Below are 21,331 nucleotides of genomic sequence, written 5' to 3'. Positions count from 1 at the left end.
GAAGAAGATATTGTTGAGAATGTGCCCTCCATTCCGAGGAGGACACGGTTACATATTTGTGCACCTTTAACTCACGCGATTCCGTTTCCTTTCCACTCGAATGTCGCCCCCCCCCCCCCCCCCCCCCCACTAGTCTGCAGACTAGGGGACATAAATGACTGCTTTTATCGCCGGACTGACACAATAAATTTAGAATTCTCTAATAGCATTTCAACCATTCTGCACACACTGAATATTATATATTCTGATATGTATATTGTATACACTCTCTGTGCTATGTAGAGGTATACAAAAGGCTGATTATCCATTTATCTTGGATTATTATAGATAGATAGATAGATAGATAGATAGATAGATAGATAGATATGGGCAGATTGAAATTGCTTCTTGTTTATGGGCTTTTCCCTGCAGCAGCCGTCACTGTGGCACCCAGCTGTGCGCTGCAAATGACGTTCAGCCAGGAGGGCGACCTGTTCTTCTACACCATCTCAGACGGACCTGCAGGTGCAGACTGTGTTTACAGCTACTACAATGCAACCGTGAGTAACACATCAGCACTCACCTGTCTCGGGGAATCCAATGTTACTGTTGGTATTTTAAGAATATCAGGCTGTTTTTGGCTGTGTGATGGACTAATTTATGGATTCAGAACCACCCGATTGCAAACAATGAAGAGGAAGCTTCACTGGTGAGGAACAACAGCCTTGATGGTCTCGTCACCTTAAAGTGCATAGAACACCTCTTCTTTAAAGCCACATGTGACAAGGTATTATACACTTGTAATATCTGGAAAATGTTCCAAAGGAATGCATTTTGCAACTGTCTGAGATGTGTAACTTTCTCATTATTGTCGGATCAGGTCCCCTGATGAAGCATTAAAAATCTCACTTTGTCTGTTTCCACAGGGGGAATTTTACAGTGCTAACGTTACAGGTGAGGCCCAAGTCCTAACATAGTCATCTTTACCTGCAGTTTGTCAGTAATATATGAAAATTACCTTTTTACAGTTGCCTGTGAGGACCTTCGCAGCAACGAAGATGCAGCAAAAAGAATAAACCCCGTGACTAAAGGCAACATGCATAATAGTTCAGGTATGCCCCCATCTGTCACAAACGGTGGGTGTATTTAAATCCACATTGTATTTACAATAATATTAGAATTGTTGGTGATTGTGTAATATTAAAATTACCAGTGATTGTGTATCATGTGTTGATAGGGAGTTCAAAGGACCAGACTGTCCTGGTTGTGGCCTCAGTTGTAGTCCCGGTGGTCCTGGTTGTGGTCCTGGTGATGTGGTGCAAATACAAGAAAAAATATGGTACGAATGGTGGCAAAAACAGTAAGTAGTGGCATATTGTCCTGGCCCGTTCTGTTTTAAAATAACCTTTATGCCATTTGAAACAGTGGCGTGGCGTGGAAACATCTTCAAGTGGTTTTGCAGGCCGGGCCAAGAACCTGGACCGGGCCAAGAACCTGAACTTATGCTGGAACCAACAGCAGCAGCTGTCTAAAACCCCCCAAAGGTGCTAGAGTGGATACATGCTAAATGGAGATTCTGCTGTTTTCTGCTGCCTTCAACTATTTCCAGCCAAGCTGTCACTGCATCTCCTTTAAGGCTGTTAAACCTATTTAAGCACTTTTTTAACTTGAGTTAACTTGACTTTTATTATTGCATTTAAGCTCAGCCGACGTAAATTCGGCTTTTAGACTCGATAAGATTGTATGATAACAAAAATGACAATCTAATTTTCATTGTAATGCAAAAATCTATTTTTACTCAGATTTCAACCATTTATAAAAGAATCATTTTTAATTTGAGGGAAGTTCAAAGTTCAAAAATCAAAGTTTTACACTTATCGTCAGTGCCTCTGATCACTTTTCCTCTGAGACTTTTGTGTGACACTTTCACAACATTGAATCACAATGATCCGCTTCACCATTTTTATCGCTCCTGTACCTGAGAGGATGCAAACGGCTTCTTTAAATGACCCCCAGGACGTTGAGGCAACATGAAGGCATTTTCCAATCCGATCTCACTGTGATTCTTTGGTTGGAAAAAACAAAAACATGACGAGAGGTTCAGAGGTTGGGTGTTTCCAGTCGGCACTCCTGTGTTAAATTATATTGTCTACCAGGTTCCCAGTGTTATTTTAACTTTTATGTATGGATTTAAGATCAAGTAATTTCCATAAATATCCATCAAAGCCAGACTGGATGTGTGTGTGTTGTTCTTTAAATTGTCAACTCCATTAGGCTGCGTGTCTTTAATACAGATGAATGAGCCAAAATGTTGTGGTTTCACTATTTTACTGTTGACAGCACGACTAGAAAACACAGGTACGTTTTATCCTTTAAACGTACGTTTTATCTATTTGCTGTCGCCAGAGGGCGCGGTTCCCTATTTAAGGCTGATCGTTTGTCCATAAACTCATCTTAAAGTTTCAGAACATCTTAAAATTTTATTTATATGAACATATTAAGGTGAGTTTGCGTACATAAAGGGGTATCATGATCATCAAACGCAAGATTGAGGGTCACTTTTCCAGCTCTGACCCCAGGCGTATGTGGCAAGGCATCCAGGCCATCACCGACTACAAACCCAACAACTCCAGCCCCACAGTCATGGACACCACCTTTTTGAACGAGCTTAATACCTTCTATGCTCGCTTCGAAAAGGACACCGCCACTAGGACCCCTCTCCCAGCAGACCACCAACCCATCACACTATCATCTACCGCCGTCTACACAGCCCTCAGCCGGATCAACCCACGCAAGGCTGCTGGTCCTGATGGCATCCCTGGACGTGTGCTCAGGGCATGCGCAGAACAGCTCGCCGGGATTTTTACGGACATCTTCAATCTGTCCCTCGCCCACGCAGTGGTCCCGTCTTGCTTCAAGGCCACAACTATCGTCCCAGTTCCGAAGCATTCCAGACCAACCTGCCTCAATGACTACCGCCCGGTAGCACTCACCCCCATCATTATGAAGTGCTTCGAGCGACTGGTCCTGGCTCACCTGAAGGACTGCCTCCCAACCACACTCGATCCACACCAGTTTGCCTACCGCACCAACAGGAGCATAGATGATGCAGTCTCCATAGCACTGCACTCTGTGCTCACACACCTGGACAACACGAACACTTATGCACGATTGCTGTTTGCTGACTTCAGCTCAGCTTTCAGCACCGTCGTCCCCTCCAAGCTGATCACCAAACTTGGAGACCTGGGCATCAACCCCTCCCTCTGCAACTGGACTCTGGACTTCCTGACCGACAGACCACAGCATGTTAGGTCAGGTCACAGCCGCTCCACCACCATCACACTCAGCACCGGTGTGCCACAAGGCTGTGTGCTGAGCCCGTTCCTCTACTCTCTATTCACCCACGACTGCAGACCTGTACATGGATCCAACTCCATCATCAAGTTTGCAGACGACACAACGGTGATCGGTCTCATCAGCAACAACGACGAGACAGCCTACAGAGAGGAGGTAGAGCGCCTGACCACATGGTGCGCTAACAACAACTTGGTCCTCAACACCAGCAAGACCAAGGAGCTCATCGTGGACTTCAGGAAGGCAAGAGGAGGCACACAGGACCCCATCCACATCAACGGGATGGCCGTCGAGCGTGTCTCCAGCTTCAAGTTCCTGGGGACCCACATCTCAGAGGACCTGTCCTGGACCACAAACACCTCCAGCATCATCAAGAAGGCTCACCAGCGCCTCTTCTTCCTGAGGACACTGAGGAAGAACCAGCTATCCTCGGCTGTCCTGGTGAACTTCTATCGCTGTGCGATAGAAAGCATCCTGACCAACTGCGTGTCAGTCTGGTATGGAAGCTGCACTATCGCTGAGCACAAGGCCTTGCCGAGGGTGGTGAAAACTGCCCAACGCATCACAAGGACTACACTCCCTGCCATCGGAGATGTCCAGAGGAAGCGCTGCCTGCATCGAGCACGCAGCATACTCAAGGACTCCTCCCACCCTGCCCACAGACTATTTTCCCTCCTGCCCTCTGGGAGGCGCTACAGAACCCTCAGGACTCGGACCAGTAGACTGAGGAACAGCTTCTTCCCCAGAGCGGTGTCCCTGTTGAACTCCTGCTGACCCTTACACACTCCACACCTCACTACACTACAGCAGTTTACTCAACAACTCACTAGCTTAGTAACCAATGTAGCTACTGTTTAAACCTGTCCTGCGCACTCATGCACTTTATCATCTGTATCTGTATACACGTAATTTATAATTTGCACATCTCCTCTATCTTATGTAAATAGCTAAATAGCTCCTGCACTTATAGTCCAAGGCATTTAATGTAAACACCATCTGTAAAATATGTTTATAGCACAACCCGGTAAACGATTGTAAAATAACCGCCATACTGTATTTATTAAGTTATTATCCTCACTTGCTGCTTCTTTTGCACTTCTGGTTAGATGCTAAACTGCATTTTGTTGCTCTGTACCTGTACATGTGCAATAACAATAAAGTTGAATCTAATCTAATCTAATCTGGGGGGGTTATTAAAATGAAAACAGATTTTGCCACAGGTATGGAGCCACTTATCAGAAAACAACTTCAATCTGGGTTTATTAAAACAGTCAGGCAGCTAAAATGAAAACCTAAACTCAGAACACAAGTGTCTCAAACTAGCCAGTCACTCCAGACAGCAGCAGCAGGATCATCTGGCTGTAGAACAGCAGAACTACTTGTTAAAGACCCTGATCCTCCTCCCGACCTCTGACCTCTCCCTCCACCTTTATCTAAATTTCAATCACAATGTTTATTTTGTTGCTACTCATCTTGAGACTTTAATAAAAGAAAATTGAATGTTTGTGGCTGTGGCTCAACAACAACAAGGTGTGTGTGACACAAAATTGTGTTGTCACAATTTGATCCATTAGGTTATTGTCAGAAAGACAAATTGATTAAGTGATAGTGAACCAAAGTTGTCTCAAGTGTGACTGTAAGAGGTCACTAAGGGTTCCGTGGTTCTAGTAGAGCACTATTAAAGTGAGTTGCAGAGTCACACTTAAAGAAACACTTACAGGTAATAAAGTAACACGTAATCTCGAGGAATTGTTGAGGGGGAAATCGGATGATGTCGTTTTAAAGGCAGGTTTTAGATTTTTAGAGTTAACAGGGCCAAGTAGTAGGGGTTTGAGACCTTAGAGCAGGGGTGTCAAACTCAATTGCACCTGGGGCCAAAACTCAAAGCACACTTTAGGTTGCTGGCCGAACAGGATAAACATTTATTGAACACACTAGAAGTAAATGTTTTTGAACATGAATGGGGATAAAAACGGACAGTAATATTTTTCTACAATTAAAAAAACCCTTAAACCTTATATAACATACAATACTTTGCTCTATATAAATATATTTCTTGTCAAAAATATAAAGAGTTACAACTACGAACATGCTGCAAAAACATGAAAAATTTAAAAATGATACTTTTCCACAGAAGTAAAAACAACATTTGCATTTGTCGAACACCTTTGTCAGTTCTTCAGCGCTGATTTTCTTCGATGTTCTAAAAGTGACGTTTGAGTGAGTCGGGAGGGGCTTGTAGCTAAAAGGGTGTATAGTTTGGTTATAACGATTTGTTCGGCAAAGTTTCAAAAGGTAACGTAATTTCCAGCCACCTTTACGCTCCTCTGTCAGTGGTGTTTTCCGGTTTATGCCAACCTGGGACAATTCCTTTGACGTCACTAAAGTGGGCGTGGTTAGGTAACTATAAATTAGCCCTGGCTCAGGGAACTCCTCGCTCTCACGTCTGATCCCGCTACCGCAGGTTGTATGAAGAACCGAAGTGAATTTATGGCTCTCTACATCAGGATTTTACTTTTCAGTGAGTATTCTTATTAATTTCATAGAAAGAGTAATCAGCAGTAATGACTCTGCACCGGTCCGTTGTGGTGAAGAGAGAGCTGAGCCAACAGACGAAGCTCTCAATTTACGGGTCATCTTCGTTCCTACCCTCACCTGTGGTCATGAGCTTTGGGTAATGACCGAAAGAACAAGATCACGGGTACAAGCGCCCGAAATGAGCTTCCTCCGTAGGGTGGCTGGGCTCTCCTTAGAGACAGGGTGAGAAGCTCTGTCATCCGGGAGGAGCTCGGAGTAGAGCCGCTGCTCCTCCGCGTTGAGAGGAGCCAGATGAGGTGGCTTGGGCACCGAGTTAGGGTGCCCCCTGGACGCCTCCCTGGTGAGGTGTTAGGGCATGTTCCTCCGGTAGGAGGCCCCCGGGAAACCTAGGACACGTTGGAGAGACTATGTCTCTCGACTCGCCTGGGGATCCCCCCGATGAGCTGGGGAGAGGGAAGTCTGGGCTTCTCTGCTCAGGCTGCTGCCCCCGCGACCCGACCCCGGATAAGCGGTAGAGGATGGATGGAGGGATTCATAGAAAGACTTCTGACGTTTAGACAGGTTGGGTGTGACATAGTCACATAGTTAAGGGTGCTTGACTCATGCGGTTGCATGTGTAAAGAATCAAAGTTAATTCATGGCATCCGGATTCTACTGTTGTGAGTGTTCTTATTAATTTCATCGAAAAACTTCTAACGTGTTTGTAAATGTTCTTTACGACGCCGTTGCACTCGCGCGATTCCGTTATTTCCACTCGAATGTCGACTTGATTGTGTGTCAAGTTTATAGTTTAAAACAAGTATACTTTGAAAGTGCGAGTCGATTTGTCAAGGTTGAAAATGATCCGTCCTATAACACGGGACTTTTTGCCCCCTAGACTCAGTGGAGGTGGTGGGAAACGAGAGGATGATGGCTAAACTGTCATCCATATTAACCCCCCACCACCACCACCACCTACAGGACACCTGACAGAACTGGGCGGGTAAAGGTGCTTTTTTCCACCGGAGTGGAGCAGCACAATAAACATAAATGACTGCTTTTACCGCCGGACTCACACAATAACTAGAATTCTCTAATAGCATTTCAACCATTCTGCACACACTGAATATTATATATTCTGATATGTATATTGTATACACTCTCTGTACTATGTACAGGTATACAAAAGGCTGATTATCCATTTATCTTGGATTATGACAGACAGACAGAAATTGCTTCTTGTTTATGGGCTTTTCCCTGCAGCAGCCGTTACTGTGGCACCCAGCTGTGCGCTGCAAATGACGTTCAGCCAGAAGGGCGGCCTGTTCTCCTACACCATCTCAGACGGACCTGCAGGTGCAGACTGTGATTACAGCTACTACAATGCAACCGTGAGTACCACATCAGCACTCACCTGTCTCGGGGAATCCAATGTTACTGTTGGTATTTTAAGAATATCAGGCTGTTTTTGGCTGTGTGATGGACTAATTTATGGATTCAGGACCACGTGATTGCAAACAATGAAGAGGAAGCTTCACTTGTGAGGAACAACAGCCTTGATGGTCTCGTCACCTTAGAGTGCATAGAACACCTCTTCTTTAAAGCCACATGTGGCAAGGTATTATACACTTGTAATATCTGGAAAATGTTCCAAAGGAATGCATTTTGCAACTGTCTGAGATGTGTAACTTTCTCATTATTGTCGGATCAGGTCCCCTGATGAAGCATTAAAAATCTCACTTTGTCTGTTTCCACAGGGGGAATTTTACAGTGCTAACGTTACAGGTGAGGCCCAAGTCCTAACATAGTCATCTTTACCTGCAGTTTGTCAGTAATATATGAAAATTACCTTTTTACAGTTCCCTGTGAGGACCTTCGCAGGAATGAAGATGCAGCAAAAAGAATAAACCCCGTGACTAAAGGCAACATGCATAATAGTTCAGGTATGCCCCCATCTGTCACAAACGGTGGGTGTATTTAAATCCACATTGTATTTACAATAATATTAGAATTGTTGGTGATTGTGTAATATTAAAATTACCAGTGATTGTGTATCATGTGTTGATAGGGAGTTCAAAGGACCAGACTGTCCTGGCTGTGGTCCTGGTGGTCCTGGCTGTCCTGGTGGTCCTGGCTGTCCTGGTTGTCCTGGTTGTCCTGGTGATGTGGTGCAAATACAAGAAAAAATATGGTACGAACGGTGGCAAAAACAGTAAGTAGTGGCATATTGTCCTGGTCCGTTCTGTTTTAAAATAACCTTTATGCCATTTGAAACAGAGGTGTGCTGTGGAAAGATCTTCGAGAGGTTTTGCGGGCCGGGCCAAGAACCTGGACCGGGCCAAGAACCTACCCCTGCTGAAACACCTATGCTGGAACCACCAGCAGCAGCTGTCTAAAAACCCCCCAAAGGTGCTGGAGTGGATACATGCTAAATGGAGATTCTGCTGTTTTCTGCTGCCTTCAACTATCTCCAGCCATCACTGCATCTGCATTAATGCTGTTAAACCTTTTTAAGCACTTTTTTAACTTGGGGACTTTTATTATTGCATTTAAGCTCAGCTGACATAAAGTCTGCTTTTAGACTCTAACCCATCCAAACCCATTCAATCACAATACTGTAATTGGTTATATTTAATATTTATGTTGTAATTTTATTTCTGTATTCTATATTTATGCAAAGAGAGGAGAACTATTGACAAGCTGTGGAGCATCATGGACGATGTCCGCCACCCTCTGCACACTGTCGTCCACAGCCAGAGAAGCCTGATCAGCCAGAGGCTGCGCCTCCCCAAGTTAAGCACAAACAGGCTGGGGAACTGATTCACCCCCCGAGCCATCAGACTGTTCAACTCCTCCCTGGGGGGGGAGGAGGGCCGACAGAAGGACTGGAACAACACTGCAATAACATAATACTGTGCTAATTCATGTTCTAATCTTTTTTGTATTTTACTTATTTATTCTATTTCTATACTTTGTAAATACACCTGCTGCTATTTGTGTCCATACAGTTATATTCATCCATGTGTAGGCTGCTATTACAATATTCATCCCCATAGGGAAATAGAAAAGTAAATCTTGAAAGTAACCCTATTTATGTGCAACATGTGTGTGTTTGAATCAACTTTTCTATGAGTTCTTATCTAAAGTAAAGTGCCCTGGAAACCACCTTTTGTTGTGTTCTTGTTTGGGAGGAGGATTTTCTCACCCGACAGACATAAGCCAATGAAACTGTGGGCCTGATTTCCTGTCACATGACCAGATTTTACACCTCTCAGTGATTCATTGTTTGTCTGCTTGAGCCACAATGGTTCGATTAAGTTCAAAAGGAATGCCTAAAGTTAATTCAGAAAAAAGGTGGGGGGGGGGGGGGGGGGGGGGGCACGTCCATCTGAAGATGTCTGATGCAACATTACAAATGCCTGGCGACATTAACAGGCCAGAAGTCAGACTTCCATTTTAGGTAATTGAACCAACAGGGGTTTGAGTAAGGGCAATTGTTGTGTTTGTCTTTTGCAATATGGAAATTACCCTGGTCTGTGAGGGTAAAACCCCCCCCCTGCATTTAAGATGGGGGGAAAAAAAACAGACCAACCTCTTTCTGCTTGTTGTGAATGGTTTCAGACTGAAGACGGTTTTACTCTGTTATGGTTCTCATCCAAACATGTATTTTGGCTTTTTGAAGGGACTTGAGAGACGAAGGGGAAAGTAAGAGGATGCAATGATAAGAGACGGAGCGGTAGAGAACATAAATGAAATAGCGCCACCACGTGGTTATAAGCTGCATTGACAGTTATCTCATGCAAGCGACGGCAATCACGCTGTCCTCACATTGATATAAAATCCCCAAATAGAACACTGTATGCTGTATAATGGGATGTTACATAAACCATATAACTTTTTAAAATGGAGCTATTCAAACAACCCAAAAAGCTCATTTGAGCTCCCAAGAACACAAATCTGATCATAAATCTCAGAAGACCCGTTTTGTTTGTTGTCCCTCATATTATTATGGATCAACACTTGATAATGACAAATTTTGCTTTGTACAAACATTGAAAGCAGCTAAATTCGAGGCTGGAAATCCACCGAGAAATGACCACTTCAGCCAGTACCAACAATAAACCAAAATATCTGAGTTTCTTGTTTATGGTAAAGTCAAATAGGGCCATCTGGTGTCCAGGTGGGAGACACCCCCGAAAGTGCCGGAGAACAAGCTGAATAAAAGCTGATTTCACACACATCAAAGGATGAAGGGGTGATTCCTTCACGTCTATATTTCTCTTAATTACAGATCTTCCTTCCTTCCAAGTTCCGGAAACTTCCCTTCAGCTTCCTCCGACTTTCAGATTTATCTGATATAAATCTGGTTCCACCTCTTCCTCCTCCCACATCATCAGAACCTTCAGGAGTGAATCGTGACCATCGACCCACACACACACACACACACACGTCGACACACACACACACCTCGACCCACACAGACATACGTCGACCAACACACCTCGACCCACACACACATATCGACCCACACACACACGTCGACCCACACACACACACACGTCTCAACACACACACACCTCGACCCACACACACACGTCGACCCACACACACATCGACCCACACACACACACACCTTGATCCACACACACACCTCGACCCACAAACACACGTCAACACACACACCTCGACCCACACACAAATCGACCCACACACACACACGTCGACCCACACACACACACATACACACACACACACACACACACATCGATCTTTCGCCATCACAACGAAGCTAAAATGGTCCCAACTCTATAGCAAAGTCAACACAACCATGATCAAAGCTGATTGGACACCTCCAGCATCAGTCGGCTGGTCTCCATGGTAACAGAGCAGTCTAATTTCCACACCCCCTCCTCGTTCACCTCACCGTCGTGTTCCAGGTAAAGGTGCAACAGCTCACACATCACAGGTGAGCAGGGCACCCGTGAAAGCCCCGCCCACATTCTGCAGTTTCCACCTGAGCTGAAGGTCACAGAGGTCAAGACGCAGCAACATCAACAGAACAGCAGACGGGGGGGGGGGGGGGGGGGGGGGGGGGGGGGGGGGGCAGATGTTGGGGGGGAGCGAGCCGAGACACAGCCCGCAGGAGCCCCGGTGAGGTCAGAGGTCGAGGTCACGCCCACAGTGTCGTCCGCACGAGAACCCAAATCGAATCAGCGTCCTGCGGTGATGGAGCGCTGATCCCTGAGGGAGGGGCCAGAACAGACGGCGACCCCCCCACCTCCTTTTGTTCAATAAGACACCTCCTTCACCTGCCTCGGGGAATCCAATGTTGCTGTTGGTATTTTAAGAATATCAGGCTGTTTTTGGCTGTGATGGACTAATTTATGGATTCAGGACCACGTGATTGCAAACAATGAAGAGGAAGCTTCACTTGTGAGGAACAGCAGCCTTGATGGTCTCGTCGCCTTAAAGTGCATAGAACACCTCTTCTTTGAAGCCACATGTGACAAGGTATTATACACTTGTAATATCTGGAAAATGTTCCAAAGGAATGCATTTTGCAACTGTCTGAGATGTGTAACTTTCTCATTATTGTCGGATCAGGTCCCCTGATGAAGCATTAAAAATCTCACTTTGTCTGTTTCCACAGGGGGAATTTAACAGTACTGACGTTACAGGTGAGGCCCAAGTCCTAACATAGTCATCTTTACCTGCAGTTTGTCAGTAATATATGAAAATTACCTTTTTACAGTTCCCTGTGAGGACCTTCGCAGCAACGAAGATGCAGCAAAAGGAATAACCCCGTGACTAAAGGCAACATGCATAATAGTTCAGGTATGCCCCCATCTGTCACAAACGGTGGGTGTATTTAAATCCACATTGTATTTACAATAATATTAGAATTGCTGGTGATTGTGTAATATTAAAATTACCAGTGATTGTGTATCATGTGTTGATAGGGAGTTCAGACCAGACTGTCCTGGCTGTGGTCCTGGTTGTCCTGGTTGTGGTCCTGGTGATATGTTGCAAATACAAGAAAAAATATGGTACGAATGGTGGCAAAAACAGTAAGTAGTGGCATATTGTCCTGGCCCGTTCTGTTTTAAAATGACCTTTATGCCATTTGAAACAGTGGCGTGCCGTGGAAAGATCTTCGAGAGGTTTTGCGGACCGGGCCAAGAAAGCTGGCTAAAGGTAGCCTGAGATGCTAACTAAGTTAGCTTATCGCGCTAGCGCGAATTAGCGTAAACGCTAATTAGCGATCAGCTTCTAGCAGAACAAACTTACTAAACTTACTAGCTTACTAGAACAAACATTCTGTAAATATCACAGCAAACAGTTATCATCTTTTACATGTACAAATTATACTATTATACTATTAACTAACTTAAAATTAGCTTACCAATGGGCAGTGTGCTCCTGTATACGCCCCTTTCACACTAAAATGCTCAACTTCAAAACAAATGAAAGATGACAAAATCTTTAAATAGCCTATTTAAACCTTTATAATAATGATAAATAACACAAAATGTAAAGGACTTAACACAAAATTCAGAGGACTTAACATCTATAACTCATCCAAACCCATTCAATCACAATACTGTAATTGGTTATATTTAATATTTATGTTGTAATTTCATTTCTGTATTCTATATTTATGCAAAGAGAGGAGAACTATTGACAAGCTGTGGAGCATCATGGACGATGTCCGCCACCCTCTGCACACTGTCGTCCACAGCCAGAGAAGCCTGATCAGCCAGAGGCTGCGCCTCCCCAAGTTCAGAACAAACAGGCTGGGGAACTCATTCACCCCCCGAGCCATCAGACTGTTCAACTCCTCCCTGGGGGGGGAGGAGGGCCGACAGAAGGACTGGAACAACACTGCAATAACATAATACTGTGACATCCATTCATTCAGTTCATTCATCCATCTATTCATTTATTTACATTTTTATAGTTTTATATTTATATTCTATTTTAATTCATTCTTATATTTATTTTATTTCTTATTTTATTCTATTTATTATCTTTAATAGGTTTAATGGTGTGTAATGGTGGTGGGTAATTTTGTACAGTGCTGTACGTTTTTTTTGGAGATGCCAATTTCCCTGATGGACACCCCCTAAAGGGATCAATAAAGTACTCAATCAATTCATGTTCTAAACTTTTTTGCATTTTACTTATTTATTCTATTTCTATACTTTGTAAATACACCTGCTGCTATTTGTGTCCATACAGTTATATTCATCCATGTGTAGGCTGCTATTCCAATATTCATCCCCATAGGGAAATAGAAAAGTAAATCTTGAAAGTAACCCTATTTATGGGCAACATGTGTGTTTGAATCAACTTTTCTACGAGTTCTTATCTAAAAAAGTGCCCTGGAAACCACCTTTTGTTGTGTTTTTGTTTGGGAGGAGGGTGCTCACCCGACAGACATAAGCCAATGAAACTGGTGTGGCCTGATTTCCTGTCACACGACCAGATTTTACACCTGTCAGCGATTCATTGTTTGTCTGCTTGAGTCACAATGGTTCGATTCAGTTCAAACGGAATGCCTAAAGTTAATTTAGGAAAGAAGAAAAAAGGTGGGGGTGGGGGGGGGGGTGGCATGTCCCCCCCCCCCCCCCCCCACACACACACACGTCGACCAACACACCTCAACCCCACACCACACACACACACACACACACACACACACACACCACGTCAACCCCACAACACACACGTCAACCCACACACACATCAACAGACACACCTCGACCCACCCCCACACACACAAACACGTCGACCAACACACCTCAACCCACACACCACCACACACACACACACACACACACACAACACACACACACGTCTACCCACACACACACACGTCAACCCACACACAACACGTCAACCCACACACACATCAACAGACACACCTCGACCCACCCACACACACGTCAACCCACACACACATCAACAGACACACCTCGACCCACCCACACACACACACCACACACACACACACCACGTCAACCCACACACCACACACGTCAACCCACACACACATCAACAGACACACCTCAACCCACACACACACACACACACACACACACGTCAACCCACACACACATCAACAGACACACCTCGACCCACACACACACACACACGTCAACCCACACACACACACGTCAACCCACACACACATCAACAGACACACCTCGACCCACCACACACACACACACGTCAACCCACACACACATCAACAGACACACCCGACCCCCCACACACACACGTCAACCCACACACACATCAACAGACACACCTCGACCCACCCCCACACACACACGTCAACCCACACAAATCAACAGACACACCTCGACCCACCCACACACACACACACACACACACACACACACACGTCAACCCACACACACACACGTCAACCCACACACACATCAACAGACACACCTCACCACACACACACACACACACACACACACACACACGTCAACCCACACACACATCAACAGACACACCTCGACCCACCCACACACACACACGTCAACCCACACACACATCAACAGACACACCTCGACCCACCCACACACAACACACACACACACGTCAACCCACACACACACACGTCACCCCACACACACATCAACAGACACACCTCAACCCACACACACACACACACACACACACACACACACGTCAACCCACACACACACACCTCGACCCACACACACACACGTCAACCCACAACACATCAACAGACACACCTCGACCACACACACACGTGTCAACACACACACACACCTCGACCCACACACACACGTCGACCCACACACACACATCGAACCACACACACATCGACAGACACACTTCGACCCCCCCCACACACACACACCTCAACCCACAAACACACGTCAACACACACACACCTTGACCCACACACAAATCGACACACACACACACACCTTGATACACACCACACACACACACACCTCGACCCACAAACAAATCGACCCACACACACACGTCGACCCACACACACACCCACACACACATCGACACACACGTCAACACACACACACCTCGACCCACACACACACACACCACACGTCGATCTTTCGCCATCACAACGAAGCTAAAATGGTCCCAACTCTAAAGCAAAGTCAACACAACCATGATCAAAGCTGATTGGACACCTCCAGCATCAGTCGGCTTCACTATTTTACTGTTGACAGCACAACTAGAAAACACAGAGAGGTACGTTTTATCCTTTACAAAATGTTGGAACCAAAAGGTTTGCCTCGTACTTGGTGGTTGAAGTGAACTCCAAACATCTGTCAAATCACTGCTCTTCAAATTTAAATCTATTTGCTGTCGCCAGAGGGCGCGGTTTCCTATTTCCTATCTGGGTTCAAGCTGGGTTTATTAAAACAGTCAGGCAGCTAAAATGACCACTTACAATACTTTGCTCTATATAAATATATTCCTTGTCAAAAATATAAGAGTTACGACTACGAACATGCTGCAAAAAAAATGATGCTTTTCCGCAGACGGACTCGGTCACGTGTAGTTATGTGGGCGGGGTCAAACTCAAAGTATCAGCCGGCGCGCTTTGGTCTGGGGGGGGTTACACGCCTGATCCCGGTGCTGCCTGTGGTGTGAAGATGGCTCTGCACATCCGGATTCTACTGTTTAGTGAGTGTTCTTATTCACATCATGGTCAAACTTCCAATGTGTTCATGAATGTTTTTTGCAACGCTGTTGCATCAGCTCGTGTATATTAGCAGCTTCAACAGGTAGTTTACAAAAGAGATCGTTCCCATCAGATGTGTCATCAGATGGGCCATTACAGGCAGGTAGTGAAGGAATTCATGTTTGATCGAAGAAGATATTGTTGAGAATGTGCCCTCCATTCCGAGGAGGACACAGTTACATATTTGTGCACCGATTCCGAATTGATTGTGTGTCAAGCTTATAGTTTAAAACAAGTATACTTTAGTATACTGCGGGTCGATTTGGCGGTTGAAAATGATCCCTCCTCTGACACGTATCGCGACATTAATCTGGGCAGATTGAAATTGCTTCTTGTTTATGGGCTTTTCCCTGCAGCAGCCGTCACTGTGGCACCCAGCTGTGCGCTGCAAATGAGGTTCAGCCAGAAGGGCGGCCTGTTCTTCTACACCATCTCAGACGGACCTGCAGGTGCAGACTGTGATTACAGCTACTACAATGCAACCGTGAGTAACACATCAGCACTCACCTGTCTCGGGGAATCCAATGTTGCTGTTGGTATTTTAAGAATATCGGACTGTTTTTGGCTGTGTGATGGACTAATTTATGGATTCAGGACCACGTGATTGCAAACAATGAAGAGGAAGCTTCACTGGTGAGGAACAACAGCCTTGATGGTCTCGTCGCCTTAAAGTGCATAAAACACCTCTTCTTTAAAGCCACATGTAGCAAGGTATTATACACTTGTAATATCTGGAAAATGTTCCAAAGGAATGCATTTTGCAACTGTCTGAGATGTGTAACTTTCTCATTATTGTCGGATCAGGTCCCCTGATGAAGCATTAAAAATCTCACTTTGTCTGTTTCCACAGGGGGAATTTAACAGTACTGACGTTACAGGTGAGGCCCAAGTCCTAACATAGTCATCTTTACCTGCAGTTTGTCAGTAATATATGAAAATTATCCTTTTACAGTTCCCTGTGAGGACCTTCGCAGCAACGAAGATGCAGCAAAAGGAATAAACCCCGTGACTAAAGGCAACATGCATAATAGTTCAGGTATGCCCCCATCTGTCACAAACGGTGGGTGTATTTAAATCCACATTGTATTTACAATAATATTAGAATTGCTGGTGATTGTGTAATATTAAAATTACCAGTGATTGTGTATCATGTGTTGATAGGGAGTTCAGACCAGACTGTCCTGGTTGTGGTCCTGGCTGTCCTGGTGGTCCTGGTTGTCCTGGTTGTGGTCCTGGTGATATGTTGCAAATACAAGAAAAAATATGGTACGAACGGTGGCAAAAACAGTAAGTAGTGGCATATTGTCCTGGCCCGTTCTGTTTTAAAATGACCTTTATGCCATTTGAAACAGAGGCGTGCCGTGGAAAGATCTTCGAGAGGTTTTGCGGACCGGGCCAAGAACCTGGACCGGGCCAAGAACTGACCCATACTGAAACACCTATGCTGGAACCAACAGCAGCTGTCTAAAACCCCCCAAAGGTGCTGGAGTGGATACATGCCAAATGGAGATTCTACTGTTTTCTGCTGCCTTCAACTATTTCCAGCCATCACTGCATCTGCATTAATGCTGTTAAACCTTTTTAAGCACTTTTTTTAACTTGGGAACTTTTATTATTGCATTTAAGCTCAGCTGACGTAAATTCTGCTTTTAGACTCTATAAGATTGTATGAGAACAAAAATGACAATCTTATTTTCATTGTAATGCAAAAATCTATTTTTTCACTCAGATTTCAACCATTTATAAAAGAATCATTTTTAATTTGAGGGAAGTTGAAAAGAAAAATCAAAGTTTTACACTTATCGTCAGTGCCTCTGATCACTTTTCCTCTGAGACTTTTGTGTGACACTTTCGCAACATTGAATCACAATGATCCGCTTCACCATTTTTATCGCTCCTGTACCTGAGAGGATGCAAACGGCTTCTTTAAATGACCCCCAGGACGTTGAGGCAACATGAAGGCATTTTCCAATCCGATCTCACTGTGATTCTTTGGTTGGAAAAAACAAAAACACGACAAGAAGTTCAGAGGTTGGGTGTTTCCAGTCGGCACTCCTGTGTTAAATTATATTGTCTACCAGGTTCCCAGTGTTATTTTAACTTTTATGTATGGATTTAAGATCAAGTAATTTCCATAAATATCCATCAAAGCCAGACTGGATGTGTGTGTTGTTCTTTAAATTGTCAACTCCATCAGGCTGCGTGTCTAATACAGATGAATGAGCCAAAATGTTGTGGTTTCACTATTTTACTGTTGACAGCACAACTAGAAAACACAGGTACGTTTTATCCTTTAAACGTACGTTTTATCTATTTGCTGTCGCCAGAGGGCGCGGTTCCCTATTTAAGGCTGATCGTTTGTCCATAAACTCATCTTAAAGTTTCAGAACAGCTTAAAATTTTATTTATCTGAACATATTAAGGTGAGTTTGCGTACATAAAGGGGTATCATGATCATGGGGGGGGGGGGGGGGGGGGGTTATTAAAATGAAAACAGATTTTGCCACAGGTATGGAGCCACTTATCAGAAAACAACTTCAATCTGGGTTTATTAAAACAGTCAGGCAGCTAAAATGAAAACCTAAACTCAGAACACAAGTGTCTCCAGACTAGCCAGTCACTCCAGACAGCAGCAGCAGGATCATCTGGCTGTAGAACAGCAGAACTACTTGTTAAAGACCCTGATCCTCCTCTCACCTCCTCCTCCCGACCTCTGACCTCTCCCTCCACCTTTATCTAAATTTCAATCACAATGTTTATTTTGTTGCTACTCATCTTGAGACTTTAATAACAGAAAAGTGAATGTTTGTGGCTGTGGCTCAACAACAAGGTGTGCGTGACACATAATTGTGTTGTCACAATTTGATCCATTAGGTTATTGTCAGAAAGACAAATTGATTAAGTGATAGTGAACCAAAGTTGTCTCAAGTGTGACTAAGAGGTCCCTGATGCCACTAAGGGTTCCGTGGTTCTAGTAGAGCGCTATTAAAGTGAGTTGCAGAGTCACACTTAAAGAAACACTTACAGGTAATAAAGTAACACGTAATCTCGAGGAATTGTTGAGGGGGAAATCGGATGATGTCGTTTTAAAGGCAGGTTTTAGATTTTTAGAGTTAACAGGGCCAAGTAGTAGGGGTTTGAGACCTTAGAGCAGGGGTGTCAAACTCAATTGCACCTGGGGCCAAAACTCAAAGCACACTTTAGGTTGCTGGCCGAACAGGATAAACATTTATTGAACACACTAGAAGTAAATGTTTTTGAACATGAATGGGGATAAAAACAGACAGTAATATTTTTCTACAATTAAAAAAACCTTAAACCTTATATAACTTACAATACTTTGCTCTATATAAATATATTTCTTGTCAAAAACATAAAGAGTTACAACTACGAACATGCTGCAAAAACATGAAAAATTTAAAAATGATACTTTTCCACAGAAGTAAAAACACATTTGCATTTGTCGAACACCTTTGTCAGTTCTTCAGCGCTGATTTTTTTTTTTCTCGATGTTCTAAAAGTGACGTTTGAGTGAGTCGGGAGGGGCTTGTAGCTAAAAGGGTGTATAGTCTGGTTATAACGATTTGTTTGGCAAAGTTTCAAAAGGTACCGTAGTTTTCAGCCAGCTTTAAGCTCCTCTGTCACGTGGTGCTTTCCGGTTTGTAACTCCATGGATGTGACAATTAGACGTCACTAAAGTGGGCGTGGTTAGGTAACTGTAAATTAGCCCTGGATCGGGAAGCTCCTCCTTTTCACGTCTGATCCCGCTACCGCAGGTTGTATGAAGAACCGAAGTGAATTTATGGCTCTCTACATCAGGATTTTACTGTTCAGTGAGTATTCTTATTAATTTCATAGAAAGAGTAATCAGCAGTAATGACTCTGCACCGGTCCGTAGTGGTGAAGAGAGAGTTGAGCCAACAGACGAAGCTCTCAATTTACGGGTCATCTTCGTTCCGACCCTCACCTGTGGTCATGAGCTTTGGGTAATGACCGAAAAAACAAGATCACGGGTACAAGCGGCTGAAATGAGCTTCCTCCGTAGGGTGGCTGGGCTCTCCTTAGAGACAGGGTGAGAAGCTCTGTCATCCGGGAGGAGCTCGGAGTAGAGCCGCTGCACCTCCGCGTTGAGAGGAGCCAGATGAGGTGGCTTGGGCACCGAGTTAGGGTGCCCCCTGGACGCCTCCCTGGTGAGGTGTTAGGGCATGTTCCTCCGGTAGGAGGCCCCCGGGAAGACCTAGGACACGTTGGAGAGACTATGTCTCTCAACTGGCCTGGGGATCCCTCCGGATGAGCTGGAAGAGGTAGCGGGGGAGAGGGAAGTCTGGGCTTCTCTTTAGGCTGCTGCCCCCGCGACCCGACCCCGGATGAGCGGTAGAGGATGGATGGAGGGATTCATAGAAAGACTTCTAACGTTTAATATGGATGACAGTTTAGCCATCATCCTCTCGTTTCCCACCACCTCCACTGAGTCTCGGGGGCAAAAAGTCCCGTGTTATAGGACGGATCATTTTCAACCGCGTCAAATCGACTCGCACTTTCAAAGTATACTTGTTTTAAACTATAAACTTTACACACAATCAAGTCGACATTCGAGTGGAAATAACGGAATCGCGCGAGTGCAACGGCGTCGTAAAGAACATTTACAAACACGTTAGAAGTTTTTCGATGAAATTAATAAGAACACTCACAACAGTAGAATCCTGATGCCATAAATTAACTTTGATTCTTTACACATGAGATGAGATTAGATTAGATGAGAGTATGAGTCAAGCACCCTTAACTATGTGACTAGGTCACACCCAACCTGTCTAAACGTCACCCCCCCCCCCCCACCTACAGGACACCTGACAGAACTGGGCGGGTGAAGGTGTTTTTTTCCACCGGAGTGGAGCAGCACAATAAACATAAATGACTGCTTTTACCGCCGGACTCACACAATAACTTTAGAATTCTCTAATAGCATTTCAACCATTCTGCACACACTGAATATTATATATTCTGATATGTATATTGTATACACTCTCTGTACTATGTACAGGTATACAAAAGGCTGATTATCCATTTATCTTGGATTATGACAGACAGACAGAAATTGCTTCTTGTTTATGGGCTTTTCCCTGCAGCAGCCGTCACTGTGGCACCCAGCTGTGCGCTGCAAATGACGTTCAGCCAGAAGGGCGGCCTGTTCTTCTACAACATCTCAGACAGACCTGCAGGTGCAGACTGTCGTTACAGCTACTACAATGCAACCGTGAGTAACACATCAGCACTCACCTGTCTCGGGGAATCCAATGTTACTGTTGGTATTTTAAGAATATCAGGCTGTTTTTGGCTGTGATGGACTAATTTATGGATTCAGAACCACCCGATTGCATACATTGAAGAGGAAGCTTCACTGGTGCTGAACAGCAGCCTTGATGGTCTCGTCACCTCAGAGTGCATAGGACACCTCTTCTTTGAAGTCACATGTGACAAGGTATTATACACTTGTAATATCTGGAAAATGTTCCAAAGGAATGCATTTTGCAACTGTCTGAGATGTGTAACTTTCTCATTATTGTCGGATCAGGTCCCTTATGAAGCATTAAAAATCTCACTTTGTCTGTTTCCACAGGGGGAACATAACAGTACTAACGTTAAAGGTGAGGCCCAAGTCCTAACATAGTCATCTTTACCTGCAGTTTGTCAGTAATATATGAAAATTATCTTTTTACAGTTGCC

At 44.5% G+C, this 21,331-nt stretch overlaps 2 protein-coding genes and 1 long non-coding RNA gene across 11 annotated transcripts; all 3 read left to right on the top strand.

Moving 5' to 3' along the window:
* The first annotated feature begins 57 nt into the window (after positions 1-57).
* Positions 58-9,015, top strand: LOC130520588 (uncharacterized). Of its 9 annotated transcripts, XM_057024274.1 has the most exons (8): positions 5,687-5,854; positions 7,114-7,241; positions 7,352-7,468; positions 7,608-7,635; positions 7,710-7,817; positions 7,919-8,062; positions 8,128-8,259; positions 8,531-9,015. In XM_057024274.1, exons 1-7 carry the CDS (start codon positions 5,803-5,805, stop codon positions 8,244-8,246), a joined length of 696 nt encoding a protein of 231 aa, XP_056880254.1. In that variant the 5' UTR covers positions 5,687-5,802; the 3' UTR covers positions 8,247-8,259; positions 8,531-9,015. The 9 variants fall into 9 exon arrangements, with proteins under 9 accessions (XP_056880256.1, XP_056880258.1, XP_056880261.1 ...); XM_057024275.1 differs by having other exon boundaries at positions 5,691-5,854; positions 7,117-7,241; positions 8,128-9,015; XM_057024273.1 differs by having other exon boundaries at positions 5,691-5,854; positions 8,128-9,015.
* A 6,375-nt stretch (positions 9,016-15,390) lies between these two features.
* On the top strand, positions 15,391-17,763 carry LOC130520589 (uncharacterized). The gene is made up of 8 exons (XM_057024284.1): positions 15,391-15,549; positions 15,964-16,091; positions 16,202-16,318; positions 16,458-16,485; positions 16,560-16,667; positions 16,745-16,873; positions 16,960-16,987; positions 17,068-17,763. The coding sequence occupies exons 1-8, from the start codon at positions 15,519-15,521 to the stop codon at positions 17,171-17,173; spliced, it is 675 nt and encodes a 224-aa protein (XP_056880264.1). The 5' UTR covers positions 15,391-15,518; the 3' UTR covers positions 17,174-17,763.
* A 1,188-nt stretch (positions 17,764-18,951) lies between these two features.
* LOC130520590 (uncharacterized) lies at positions 18,952-21,193 on the top strand. The gene is made up of 3 exons (XR_008948933.1): positions 18,952-19,440; positions 20,734-20,861; positions 20,970-21,193. It is a non-coding gene; the product is annotated as an uncharacterized LOC130520590 (long non-coding RNA).
* The last annotated feature ends 138 nt before the right edge of the window (positions 21,194-21,331 follow it).

Source organism: Takifugu flavidus, unplaced genomic scaffold, assembly GCF_003711565.1.
Source record: "Takifugu flavidus isolate HTHZ2018 unplaced genomic scaffold, ASM371156v2 ctg434, whole genome shotgun sequence".
Taxonomy (NCBI): Eukaryota; Metazoa; Chordata; class Actinopteri; order Tetraodontiformes; family Tetraodontidae; genus Takifugu; species Takifugu flavidus.
The sequence above is the reverse complement of the archived record's forward strand: the minus strand, read 5'-3'. Positions and strand labels throughout refer to the sequence as shown.

Coding starts and splice junctions, on each gene's coding strand:
- LOC130520588 (XM_057024274.1), top strand. CDS start 5,803: ATGAAGAACCGAAGTGAATTTATGGCTCTCTACATCAGGATTTTACTT. Junction 7,469..7,607: donor TTAAAGCCACATGTGGCAAG/GTATTATACACT, acceptor CTGTTTCCACAG/GGGGAATTTTACAGTGCTAA. Junction 7,636..7,709: donor TTACAGTGCTAACGTTACAG/GTGAGGCCCAAG, acceptor ACCTTTTTACAG/TTCCCTGTGAGGACCTTCGC.
- LOC130520589 (XM_057024284.1), top strand. CDS start 15,519: ATGGCTCTGCACATCCGGATTCTACTGTTTA. Junction 16,319..16,457: donor TTAAAGCCACATGTAGCAAG/GTATTATACACT, acceptor CTGTTTCCACAG/GGGGAATTTAACAGTACTGA. Junction 16,988..17,067: donor CGTGGAAAGATCTTCGAGAG/GTTTTGCGGACC, acceptor AACCAACAGCAG/CTGTCTAAAACCCCCCAAAG.